General features: G+C 36.5%; 3 protein-coding genes across 3 annotated transcripts; 2 read left to right on the top strand and 1 right to left on the bottom strand.

Annotated features, from left to right (window-relative positions):
- Nucleotides 1-1,269: 1,269 nt before the first annotated feature.
- Tsp_04212 (hypothetical protein) lies at nt 1,270-1,738 on the bottom strand. Its single transcript, XM_003374980.1, has 3 exons — nt 1,604-1,738; nt 1,424-1,522; nt 1,270-1,374 (listed from the first exon to the last, which is right to left on the bottom strand). Exons 1-3 carry the CDS (start codon nt 1,736-1,738, stop codon nt 1,270-1,272), a joined length of 339 nt encoding a protein of 112 aa, XP_003375028.1.
- A 671-nt stretch (nt 1,739-2,409) lies between these two features.
- Nucleotides 2,410-4,481, top strand: Tsp_04211 (conserved hypothetical protein). Its single transcript, XM_003374979.1, has 3 exons — nt 2,410-2,536; nt 3,721-3,929; nt 4,416-4,481. The coding sequence occupies exons 1-3, from the start codon at nt 2,410-2,412 to the stop codon at nt 4,479-4,481; spliced, it is 402 nt and encodes a 133-aa protein (XP_003375027.1).
- A 304-nt stretch (nt 4,482-4,785) lies between these two features.
- On the top strand, nt 4,786-11,838 carry Tsp_04210 (putative DB module). Its single transcript, XM_003374978.1, is given in 32 exon segments — nt 4,786-4,821; nt 5,017-5,122; nt 5,214-5,258; nt 5,363-5,473; nt 5,550-5,597; nt 5,668-5,802; nt 5,890-6,042; nt 6,134-6,290; nt 6,343-6,550; nt 6,611-6,743; nt 6,817-6,993; nt 7,087-7,242; nt 7,300-7,451; nt 7,700-7,835; nt 7,893-8,036; nt 8,102-8,281; nt 8,340-8,488; nt 8,520-8,693; nt 8,810-8,957; nt 9,043-9,212; nt 9,286-9,424; nt 9,483-9,619; nt 9,710-9,794; nt 9,940-10,157; nt 10,227-10,317; nt 10,384-10,425; nt 10,488-10,616; nt 10,679-10,832; nt 10,849-11,050; nt 11,126-11,279; nt 11,354-11,571; nt 11,668-11,838. 32 exon segments carry the CDS (start codon nt 4,786-4,788, stop codon nt 11,836-11,838), a joined length of 4,458 nt encoding a protein of 1,485 aa, XP_003375026.1.
- The last annotated feature ends 620 nt before the right edge of the window (nt 11,839-12,458 follow it).

The raw sequence follows: 12,458 nt of genomic DNA, 5'->3' as shown, positions 1-12,458 counted from the left end.
GTCAAAATCAGATTATTCGTTTGTAATTATTAGAAAAATTTCTTTTCCACTATTTGCATTTTGTTTTTGTTTTGTATGGTTTTCAAATTACGAAGTGTGATTGTTTTAATTGTCATCTTGAACCAGTTGCCAGGCAAATGTGCAGTTGTCGTTAATTAATCAATCGAATTTGGAAATTTATCACAAAGTTCTTTCTTACTGTAATATATGGAAATGATCAGTGACAAATTCAATTTTGTTATGACATGTGATAATGAAAATTTGAATTGTTTGAAAATTTATGAAACTTTAAGCTAGTATAATTTCCGTCGTCAATAGAAATTTATTTTATTTTTTAACATCGCATATTGTTTTTCCTATTTTCAGTGTCGATTAGCTAGTTTTCTCTTGTTGTATGAATATTTTATGCAATGAAATTGCACGATGTTCGGTGATGTATATGTACGCTTTTTATGTTTGAAAAGTTTCCTTCGTGTCAACGGTGAAAACAAGTTCCATTCGCGTCTGCTTATTTCTATGACAACTGGTTGGCATCGTTAGTGAAATTTTTGAAGAGTAAATATTCAAACGATGGACGAAGGTGTGTGTGTGTGTGTGTGTTAGCAGCGCTCAGGTTGACAATTAATTTGACCAGTTCCGCCCTACTTCACTGAAATGATGTGGTCGGTACTGCGTTGGTTCAACTATTTTAATTTAATATTTGCAGATATGATCGCATTATTTGCATTGTTCCATTTCAATTTTGCTTTGCACAAAACTGAAATGCTTTACAAAATATATTTATCATTTATTTGAACATTTTGGAATTAATTTTGTTTTTTTTTAAATTATTTTGAAAATTTTTACATCTACACTTTTTTTTGGCATATTGCTTAGTTCAGTCAACTATGGATGGCATCGATAGTTCTCTCAACTGTTTAACTGGTTTAACTTTATAACGTGTAGGCAGCAGGCATTTTACCTTGAATTCGATTTATTATTTGAAACTGGTTGATTGAAAATGAAATTCACAACACTTGCTACACAAAAACAATGGCAATTTTTCTTCCATGCCAACCTGTAAAGCCAGTTGATTGTTGTTTTCGTTTTAATTTTCATTAAACAATGCTCCTTCATTGTACTGCTATGTATTATGCCGCCGCCGCTGCCGCTGCTGCTGATGGCAGTTTTTGTGGACGATTGGTGGTGAATTGTTAACTGTTCAATTTTGTCGTTTTAAAATTTTAATACCATAAATTTAATTAATTCTATTTTTTTGTGGGAAATTTTTTAATTTTTGCATTTGTTTTTTATGCATGCTTTTGCACGTTCACTTTCCAAATTTGCATCATCCATTTTCAATTGGTTGTCAGCAATTGGCTTGTATTTTGCAATCTATAGAAAAATGGAATAGAAAAATAATTTCGGTAATGTTATTAAATACTTGGTGTATATGTTGATATTCATTTGTTGAAAATGGAATATTTGATTTTTCTTTTGCTTGAAGAGAATTGTGGTTGGTGAACGTTCGTTCGATTGGTTGCTGTCATTACTTTTCACTTTTGTTAATTGTAAATTTCGAAATGATTTTTCATTGGATAAGTATATACGAAAGTTTGCACACAATGTTCATTGTTTTCTTTTCCTTTTCTAATATTTGCTTGACACTTGGCGAAAAGCATTTCCGTGCTATCGACGGTTTTAAAGCATGCAAATTTTTTTTATTCGTATATAATTCGTATAATTGTTGTAAATACATGATTCAATAAATGATTGTCTGCTGTCATTATTATGTATGATATATGTTCTCTTTTTATTCACTTGCAAATCGATTTATAAGTAACCTATTCCCTGCGATGATGATACAGTGTTGAAAACAGGTCAACTTTTGAGAAGTGCAGTTTTTGATTTCGAAATAGATATTATTATTATTATTAATTCAATAAATCAAATGGTTCGTTTTATTAATTTTGAACTTTCTGCAGACAATTCGCACGGTTATTCTCGTCCAGTGTTGTTGTCGTTATTTCTATTATTGACGTTCATTTATTGTTTTATTATAATTTTTGTTCCTTGTTCTTCTTGTTCTTATTATTATTTTTTCCCTACAAGCTCAGATTGTAGTAGAACCGGATGGGCGTGGTGAGTGGTGGTGAATAAGCTTTCGCTTTTGATGAGCTTTTCTTCATATTTTTTATTTCGGTTGGTTTCCTTGCCAACCGACATTAATTGCCGCTGCAGCGTCGTTATTCATATTCATCGTTGTTGCACAATTGATTTTCAAGCGTTGCGCATTTCCATCATTCCCGCAAACAGTTTCTTTCTTCTCTTTTACTATTTTTCTTTCTGTTTTCCGTCGCCAATTCGACCGCTCAGAAATTTGCCAACTTTTTTCACGCTTCCGCTTCCAACCAAATGTTGCTATTTATTATGCAAATTTATCAACATGATCTGGTTGGTGCATTGTGTTGTTGTTGTTGTGAGCTGCTGTTATATATATTTATTTATCGAGCAGTGTTGCCGCTTTATCATCCATTTCAACTGCAGACAAGGAGCGGTTTCGAAAATGACAACTGTGATGACCTTGATTTTGCAAATTTTATTTCATATTTATATATATTTATTTTTCCATTTCATCCAGTCGTTATAGTATTCTCGTCCACTGTTGAAATTATATAATCTTGTTTCTGCAGAGATGTAATGTTGTTGTTGTTGTTGTTGTTGTTGTTTTTTGCATTTATATTTTTGCTTTGTGCTAGTTTATTAATTATTTTGATTATTGGTGGAGGATAATTTTTCACTGGTCACCAATTCACAAATGGCTTATTGCAAAGTTGTGAATTGTCCAAACTGGTTGAAAATTTTTCGCCAATTTGAGCATGTCAATAGCTTTTTGCTTGGAATCAAAGGCAGTTTTGAAAAAAAATGAAAATTTTTTCATATTTTTAAAATTATTATTAATGATTTGCTTCGTTTCATAAATCGTGCATGAAATGCAGATTTTTTTTGGCAGAAATCACTTTTCACCCAGCAGTCAGTCAGGTTTGGAAAATGAAAACTAGTGATAATTATTATTACTATTCCTGTCTGATCAATTGTATGCAGTTTTTTTTTCTGCTTAATTATACGGTGTCAGTGTTCATAATTGTGCTTTTTCTTCACTGTTTTCGCGTTAGTTGGATGCTGCATAATATTTTATAAATTTTTGCTTGTTTGTTGAAAAATTTTCCACTTGACATTCGATTTCAATATTAGTATTGGGCAAATTTTTGTCTAATTGGATGTTTGATTTTTATTTTTCGAATGGAAGTTTCTCAATTCAGGCTGTTAAATAAAATGAAAATGACCGCGCAGAGCTTTTGCCTTTGGCGTATCCATGTTTCACACGTGAGCAGCATTTCAGTTGTACCAGTTGCTTGCTGTTTGCTTTCTTCCAATTGGCCAGAAAGAGGGCCAACGAAAAATTGAAATTTCCCCATGCACAATCTGCGCACACGCATAAAAATATCGAGATGGATGCATATGTAGAAGAATTTATCTTCTTTTTTTTTGAATATTTTCTTAATATTCATCGTCTTCTTTCTGGTCGTTGAAATTTTGCTAACCTTTCAAATATATGTATATTTTTTCCATTTTTGAACTTTACAAACATTTTTCTTTTGTTTGACGTGAAATTTTCTTATTTTACATTTCTGAAAATTAAAATTTTTTTCTGTATAAAAAATACATTTCCTTTTTTAGGCGCGATGAATGTCGCATTGCTGACCGTATCGGTAACGCTTCTGAGTGCGGGTTTTGCAACTGTCCGGCTGGCCGAAGGGAACCGGCACTCGAGCAGTGGAAACACGCCGATGGTTTTGTCTCCTGAAGATTCATACATCAGGGCCGTATCGGGTTTTGGAACTGAACTGGAATGTTACGCGAACACTTGCGTGTCGAAAAATAGAACGGTAATTTTCTGTTTTTTTTTGTTTTTTATTTTTCGAAAAATATTGCAAAAATTATGAATCATAAATGTTGTCAATTTTCTTTTGTTTTGTTGCAATTTTGCAAAGAGAAAATTATCGTCTGTTTCAATTTGAAACAGCTGCCATCGATCCCATCTTGCGATGCCAAATTCCATTTGTGCAACAATTTTTTTCATTTGGTGTCTTATCAGATTTTTTTTTCTTTGCTCAAATTAGAATCTCGAATGCTTTTTATAATTATGCAAGTCCGGTTCCACTTTTTGAATAATTTTCATATTGTCATTTTTATATTGAAATTAATTTCTTTTTTTCTTTTCTTTTTGGCAACACTGGTGTGGTGCTTTCATCGACTAGTAATTTATTCGATTCCGATAATTCAATCAAGTAAATTGGATTTTTTTTGCTATGAGAATTTGATTATTTTTATTTATTAGGCAAAAATAGTTTTCTTTTTTCAACGCTCTTCAGAATCACGCGGCGCACATGTACTACAAACAGCTGTTGTCATTCAGTCAGATTATAGATGTAGGATAAGAAAAATAAGTTTTGCTTATTACTTGGAGAATTGATTGCACTTTTCGAGGGGTAATTTTCTTTTTTCCATCCTTTTTATATTTATTTTACCAATCAAGCACCAACTGTTGTTGTTGGCTTTATATGTTTTATCATTTTCGTATCTGAAGAGAAAAAAAAATCTATCTGCTGACAGCCGATATATATATAAATATAGTACACTGCAGCTGTGCAGATGTTTCTGTTTCTTGTGTTTTTTATTTATTCCCTCTCTTTTCCCTTTTTAAAATCTCATTTCTACCAGCAATTAATTCCACTGCTTAAGATGACTTGGATCGATAATTACGAGCGAAATGTTCAAGTTATTCCACAGTAGTATTGCACCAACACGAGCAAGCGCACTAATAAATTGTATTGATTTGTCGAATGACCAATTTTTAATTATATTGTTAACTTTTGAAGCGAAACAATTTGGAAATTTATCCTTTTTTTTACCTACCAATTGCTGAATAAATTTAATGTAAATTTTAATTCAATTTCACCTTTCCATTGTCAGGTCAAATGGTACAAAGACAACAAGCTCATTGCTGAAGGAACCGATGTTTTCGGCTACGACGGGAGAGCATACATTCGTCACGGCATTACGTTAGATCATACGAAGGGTTATTATTATTTTTTTTTCTTAATAAAATATAAATTGTTAAAGGTTATTCGATAATTTTTCTTTTTTTTAAAATATATATCCAATTTCAGATTGCAATGATACTTGCTATTCTGATGGTCCTTTCTGTGCTCCTGGTTTGTACTGTTTGGAAAATTCCTGTTGCGCTTGTGGTGAATTGAGCTATTTTCAATCAATGTTGTTTAATCAATGGATGTAAAATTTTGTCGCTTGTTTTCAGAGTCGGAAGATTACACTTTAGTTTTGACAAATCTCACTTACGAAGATACTGGCACTTATCGTTGTCAGATGACCGGTTCGAATGATGTTGAAATGGATTTGGAAATTTTAGGTGAACTACTGATGATCCATTTCAAATTTAAAATTTCATTCATTTCAATTATTAATGATTTGTTGTTATTTTTCAGAGTACGGTTTGCTTCCATCGAAACGATTTTACACGTTCGATCATTCGGGTACGCGCGTTATACGATGCCATTTTTTCTCTCTTTTCTGTACAATTTTTACAACTTTGCCGATTTTCAGAATGCTGCGAAAAGATGGGCGTCCGATCGCAATGTCTCCCACTTTGCAAGCCGAGCATGATTGAATTGCACAAATTCGACCCGGTTGCATGCGAAGATGAATATGAAAAATTGCTCTCCTGTGTCACAGAAGGAGGTGAGCATATTTTTGATCAGTAAAGTTCCCATCTACGAACACAAATTTATCCATTATTATTATTATTATTTATTATTGCGTTTCAAGGCAACGTCAGTCACGTCCATTGCTGCAGAATTAACTTCGTCCCAGTATTTTGTTGGGAATTTTGCCACGGTCAGATGACAGAAGCGAAACGGTCAAATCAATTCTGTATTTATTGGATGCCTGAAATTTTCGACTGCTACGAAAGAGCATATCGTGAGTTTTCAACAACTGCTTTATTTTCATCCAACTTTTTGTAACACGTACAATGAAATTTTAATTGTATTTGGTATTTTTTTTCTTGCAGTACCGTTTCCCGGACCCCCCGAAAAATTGACCGTCAACGCCATCAATTCGTCTGCACTGATGGCTTGCTGGCAGCCGCCTCGTATTCGTGCAGATACGGTCGATTTTTACACTGTCCGGTATCAAGAGGTTCCACGGTTTCCGTTCCTCGGCGGTGGGTAAGTTTTGTTTTGTTTTTTTGCATTTTTTAATTAATCGATTTTCATTAAGCATCCCATTTTTGACTGGGGAAGGTGACGAGGTGGACGGTTCGCCGTTGTCCACGGTCAGAGCTAATCCTTTCAATTCAGCCGATGTTTCGGATCGTTTCTCCGATTCCACCGCTCTGCATCACCGTGAAAAACGACAATCACTACTGATTATGACGCACAATTTGTTGACCAACGAAACTGACGTCCGTGAATACAAATTCAATGAGGTATATATATATATATATATGTGAATGTGATGTTTGTGGTCCAAATTGTGTTGCTTGCAGGTGAATACAACTGATACTTGCGCGGTAATTGAAAATTTGAAAGCTTCGACGCATTATTTGGTCTTTGCGACGGCCAGCAACAGTTTCGGTGTCAGCTTGCCCACATCCAAGCAGACCGCTGCTACGGAGGCAGGTGAGCGTTGAAAAATGGAATCCATGATGAGATATGCAAAAATTCTGTTTGTTTTTTTTCATTTCTGTTTCAGTTGTCTACTCGAACAGCAGTTTGCCCGATGTTTACGGCTGCTGCAAGCGAAATTTGGTCTCGCCCGAATGCATTAACAAGTTGTGCGATTTGAACGAAGTTCCTCTGGCGTTCAGCGCTTTCAGCATTGCCGTCACATGCCGCAGCGAATTTGCCGACGTGGCCCCTTGTCTGGCCGGTGAGTGGGTGGTGGGCCTTGGGCGTGGCTGTGTATTATTTGCAATTTGCTAAACTTTTCCAACAATAATTTCTTCTTCTTCTTCTTCTTCAGATGGTCGAAATCACACCGCCTGTTGCAAGCAGAAGGGCGTCGGCGGTGAATGTTTGAAACTTTGCGACGGCACCGCTTCGGATCTTGGTCTCACCAGTGTGCTCTGTTTGAGTTTGGACATGCACGCGATCTATTCGTGCTTGCGCGAAGGCTACAGTAAGTCGATTATGAAAATTTCCATAAGTCATCGTTCAAATTGGGATTGGTTTTCAGTCACTCATCCATCGCCGCCGCAGAATGTCACCGTTCAGAAACAGGGCCCGTTTTCGGCTATAATCACTTGGGATCCTCCAGTTACCAATGCCGACGATGTGCAGAGCTATTCGTTGTTTGTCCGAGATAGTGTCAACAAGCAATACGACGAAGTACGTTGAAACGTGTTTTTTTTCTCTTATTCATTCTGTAATGACGTGGTGTGCTGGGAAATGTGCGACTTACTATTTATTATCCGATATTTATGAGCGATAAGGAATTGTTAATTGATAATATAATTGATTTCCATAGCAAACACAGTGCATAGGGGTATTGTTTTGCGTTGACGTGTAAAACTTTCTTTTTCACAATAGCAAAATGATTTCGATTGATCAATTTACACAGTTGGTTGGTTTTTAAGATCAAGCACGCTATTAGTCCCTACGAGTTGATCGATTTGGAACCGAATTCCGTCGTTAGCGTTTACGTTTTGGCACACACAAGGCACGGCACTAGTTTGAAGTCTACAGTAATCGACTTTTTTACAGGTTCCAAAGGTATGTTGAAGAAGAAGAATAAAAATTTTTACGATCACAATCAACGTCTATTTTTAGAATTCAATTTTTGCGAATCCGGCATGCCGTTGCGCGGTCCCTATGGCGAGGTGGTCAAGTGTGACAAATTGATCGATTGTCCAGCGTATTTTGTTTGCACGGACGCGGATTTGGATGATTCTTCCGGTTATTGCTGCCCCAGTGGTAAAATGAGTTTTTTTTGTTGTTGTTTTGTTTGTTTTTTCTGAGCGGGAAAAGTTTTATTTCAGAAGAGTTTGTCCGTCCGGATTTTCACATTCCGGTCAAAAATATCACCGAATGTTGTCAGTTGAAAGGTGTCGAGCAGAACTGCTTAACTTTGTGCAGCTACAACGTATCTGTGGCGGATATGTTCAATTTGGGTTCTCAGTGTATAAAAGATATCAAAACAATAGTAGACTGTGCTGGCGGTATGTTGTTGTCGTTGTTGCCGATGCTGCTGAACGTGTGTGATTCGTTATTTTTCAGACGGACGAGATCATCGGCCATGTTGCATCGAAGCGGACGTGCCTGATCAGTGTTTAGATTTCTGCTACGGTCCAGTGAAATACATTGGCAGTCAGCATTTCTCTTGTGTCAAGCACGTAACTTCCATAGCCAAATGCAGCATGCACGGCGTTTGTAAGAATTTATTCGTGGTATTGGTAGCTTTTAGTGAAGCTTGTTGTGTTTGCAGTGAGACTACCCGGTCCGCCGACCAACCTGCGTCTACTTGAAGAAAATCACAATTGGGTGAAATTGACGTGGGATCCACCGGAACAGTCGGTACCGTTGGAACATTACGAAGTGATCATTTCAGAAAATTCACGCATCTATTCTGAAGTAATTATAAATTTTCCTCTCCACTTTTTTGTCATTTGCTTTCTCTTTATGGGAATTAATTTTTTTTTCAAGTATGATGCTTCTTTTTTTGCAAACGAATTTTTATTCCCTTTCAGCACAACACTACCGATACTTCAATTGTGATAACCACCTTGCAACCGTCTGTGGAATATTTGGCCGTAGTGTTAGCTTGGAACAAATACGGCTCCAGTGTGCCGAGCAACCACATCACGTTCACAACTGAATCTAGCGACAGTGGGAAACGTAAATATTATTTGTGCTTTTTTTGTTCTTTGTACAAATTTTTGTGTAGTACAACTAACAAACTTATTATTATTTCGCTTTTCAGTTTCCGATGATAGACCACTTTCACCTCATTCTATTAACAAAGTTTGGTATCATGAAGGCTCTGCCAATATTACTTGGCAGTGGTCCGGCCTGTCCTATTTGGGCAATACCATTAAATCTCACGTTTTCAAAGTGATGTACAAAAAGTCGGATGCGAAAAATTGGAATCAGGTAAAAAATAATAAATGATATTGTTGTTATGACTAGTGCTGCAAACTGTTATTATTATTTGATATATTCTTAGGTTGAAACGAACGATTCTTCTGTTGTATTGAAAGATTTGGAACCACATTCGGTGTACGTTGTCTATATTACTGCTTATGATACGGCACGAGGTATAAACAGTTTTCCATCGGAAACGGTCGAATTTTCCACATGGCAAGGTTAGGAGATGGCTTTTTTTCTGACGAAAAATATTGAAAAATGATTATTATTCTTAAGGTAAAGAAGCCACGGAATTAGCATTCGTTACAGTACCGCGGCCTCCATTCCAAATTGGGAGTTCAATTGTTGTCAGCTGCGTTGTGCGCAGTGGATGGGTATACAATTTGACGATGAAAGCGGGTGACGAAGTTGTCGTAAGTGATTTTTTTATTCAATGACATTTATATATATATATATATTTTAACTTTGATTTGATTATATGTATTTTTTGAATTTTGATATAGGCATACGGACGAGACAAGGCTACGTATACGATCGATTCGGCTAGCAGTTCGGACGCGTTGAAATCGTTGCTGTGCATTGGAGAGAGTGTTTTCGGAGAAACTGTGCAAAAGCGGCATTTCTTGCCTGTTCGATGTAAGAATTTCTCGTCTATATTTGATTGATGCGTATTTTTGATTTTTGCAAGAGAAAAAATAAGCTGCATTCTTGAATATTATTATTATTATTTCAGTCTCACCAGTAGTCAGCACCAGCATCTACCCGGTGGTCGTGTACGCCGGTGCCAATGCCCAGCTCAATTGTCACGTGCGGTCATATCCGATGATGACGATCCAGTGGGTTCATGAGCACAACTCTTCTGAAAGGACAATTGTACTGCCGGAGAGCGGTCGTTACGCCTACATCACTGACAACAGTGACTCGCCGTTCAGTTTCAACGTTTCGTTATTGGTAAATTGGTGAAAATTAAAAAAAAAATATATATCTATTATTTAATTTAAAAAAATTGCACATTTTCAGATCAGCAAAGTTAGTGAATCCGATTCTGGCTTTTATTCGTGTTTGGCTTGCAATGAGATTGACTGCGCCAAAGCGACTGCTTATTTAATTGGTAAAATTGTTAAATTTTAATTTCTTTTTTTTCATGTTGTGAAAAAACATAATTCTATTTTTTCAGTGGAAACATTGGTCATGCCGTCTGAACCGAAGACACTGTTGAGTAAGTTGATTTTTATTTATTTCATCAGTGATGTAATTTTGTTATCATTTTTTTTGTATCAGGCTGTTGCCAAGAAAAGCATGTTCAAGAAGAATGCTTGTCGGCTTGCACTGTCGACATTGACGTTTCGGTTTACGTGAAAAATCCCCACTGCATGAACGAATTTCCAAAACTGCTTCAATGCGCGAAAGGTATGTTTGATTTTGAAGTTGATGCAATCAGGCAACAAGGAATGATTGATTGATTCTTCCAGATGGAATGGATCATAGATCGTGTTGTTTCGCAGCCGAAGTGCCGAACAAATGTTTGGCTTATTGTCATCAATCGGAAGAAGTGCCACCGCATCTCGACTGTCTCAAATATACATCCGAGATCTTATACTGCGTACAGGAGGGTCATCGTGAGTTGTTTGTTTCTCTTGAGTTGGTTTCTGTTTCTATGTGTTTACGTTGTTCTGCTCAACTTAGGTGCAATGCCGGCTCCGCCGACCAATGTTCGCGTCGATCCTGTACCTGGATCTGGAGTTTCGTTGAACGTCTCCTGGTTGGCAGCACCGAAAAATTACAAAATGGCCACCACTTACATTGTTTATTACCAGCAAGTTGGTGCGGAGCATTTTTCAAAGGTTTGCTTATTATTTTTTGAATTTTGTAAATAAGTTTATTTTTTAAGCACTGTCTGTATGTCTGTTTTTTTTCAGGTTCGAACTGAACAGCCGTTTGCAATATTGTCGAACTTGAACGTGTCTTCGATGTATGCGATCAGCGTTATTGCAGCTAACCACAACGGGTTTTCTTCCTTTTCACCAACTGTTAGTTATCATTTTCCAAGTGCGGATCGCTGGGATTACATCGGTATGTGCAGTTTGTATTTTTGTTTTCTCTTTCTCTCATTTTCTTGTTTATTTCTTTTACTTTTGCTTTTTCAGCTTCGAGTGATGCAAATCACTTGTCTTCGGCTGGAGTTTTGTTCATCGTTTTCTTCGTTCTATTCTTACTGTTCGCTGTGATACTTTCGGCTGTATATTTCACCCGCCGGCCTTACCTCTTGCCAACGTTTTTGCTTAAGTTGAAAAAGCGACCAACAAGCGGTGCAAATGCTGGTTCTGTGGCGTTTGAAAATCCAGGATACGAACGGGAAGGGCAGGTAAGATCAAATTCTACTTGCAGAAGTACTGTATTCTCACAAAAATACAACAACAACAACAACAACGCTTTTTCTTGCTTATTTCTTTTCTTTTAGGTTCGAGTTTTGCCAGGCAACGGATATTCCACAGAAACGCCGGCTGAAAATCCAACTACGGGCTGGGATCGAGCCGAACTTGAAGCAGTCCGCGAACCTGCTACTGCTGCTGCTGCTTCTGGTACTGCTGTTTCCGAGCAGGATGGAATGCGCTACACGCGTTTCCGTTGAACCTATCAGAAGCTGTTTGTGGGAAACAGAAGCTTTTTATTGGAATATTTTTATTTGCAGTAGTTTTATAGTTTCTACTTTGTTGCTGTACTTTTTCAAACAAAAAAATCCCTCGAAAACTTGATCAAAACCCAAGCCACCGCCATTTATTTTTCAACTCACCGATTATTCATGCTTACTGTATTATGGTATTTCAAAGCTGTGGTGCAGTGCAGGAAAAGGGAAGAAAAACCAAATCTTTCTCTTTTATTGGTTTTTACATTTTTTTACTTTTCTATTTTTTTACTTAAATCAGTTTTTTTTCCTTTTTTATTGCAAGCAGCTACTTAGTGTTTTTTACTTACACTTCTCTTCTCAGCTTGTCGTTTTTCGGGACAGTGACGACGTCCTGATTTATCAACTGTTTTGTTGTGGGGACCAAAATTGTCCGCTATGCTCTGAACACTTGTAGTCAGCCAGTCGTCACACTTGTACAATAATTACACAAGCACACACTGTATTCGTGAGTGGTTTTTTATAAAAAAAGAGAAAAAATTCTTTATTCATCGTGATTTTACAATTTTCATCATCTTTTATCGTTTTAATGTATATTTTTGTCTTTTGAAATGGTTTCAATTTGC

The sequence above is a fragment of the Trichinella spiralis genome (assembly GCF_000181795.1).
Source record: "Trichinella spiralis strain ISS 195 chromosome Unknown Scfld5, whole genome shotgun sequence".
Taxonomy (NCBI): Eukaryota; Metazoa; Nematoda; class Enoplea; order Trichinellida; family Trichinellidae; genus Trichinella; species Trichinella spiralis.
Note: the sequence above shows the minus strand (reverse complement) of the source record. Positions and strands in the feature narration are given on the sequence as shown.

Coding starts and splice junctions, on each gene's coding strand:
- Tsp_04211 (XM_003374979.1), top strand. CDS start 2,410: ATGCAAATTTATCAACATGATCTGGTTGGTGCATTGTGTTGTTGTTGT. Junction 2,537..3,720: donor TCAACTGCAGACAAGGAGCG/GTTTCGAAAATG, acceptor TTCCTTTTTTAG/GCGCGATGAATGTCGCATTG. Junction 3,930..4,415: donor GCGTGTCGAAAAATAGAACG/GTAATTTTCTGT, acceptor AACGCTCTTCAG/AATCACGCGGCGCACATGTA.
- Tsp_04212 (XM_003374980.1), bottom strand. CDS start 1,738: ATGTATTTACAACAATTATACGAATTATATACGAATAAAAAAAATTTG. Junction 1,523..1,603: donor AAAAGAAAACAATGAACATT/GTGTGCAAACTT, acceptor AAGTAATGACAG/CAACCAATCGAACGAACGTT. Junction 1,375..1,423: donor AATATCAACATATACACCAA/GTATTTAATAAC, acceptor ATTTTTCTATAG/ATTGCAAAATACAAGCCAAT.
- Tsp_04210 (XM_003374978.1), top strand. CDS start 4,786: ATGACTTGGATCGATAATTACGAGCGAAATGTTCAA. Junction 6,994..7,086: donor CGTGGCCCCTTGTCTGGCCG/GTGAGTGGGTGG, acceptor CTTCTTCTTCAG/ATGGTCGAAATCACACCGCC. Junction 9,795..9,939: donor GTTGCTGTGCATTGGAGAGA/GTGTTTTCGGAG, acceptor TTATTATTTCAG/TCTCACCAGTAGTCAGCACC.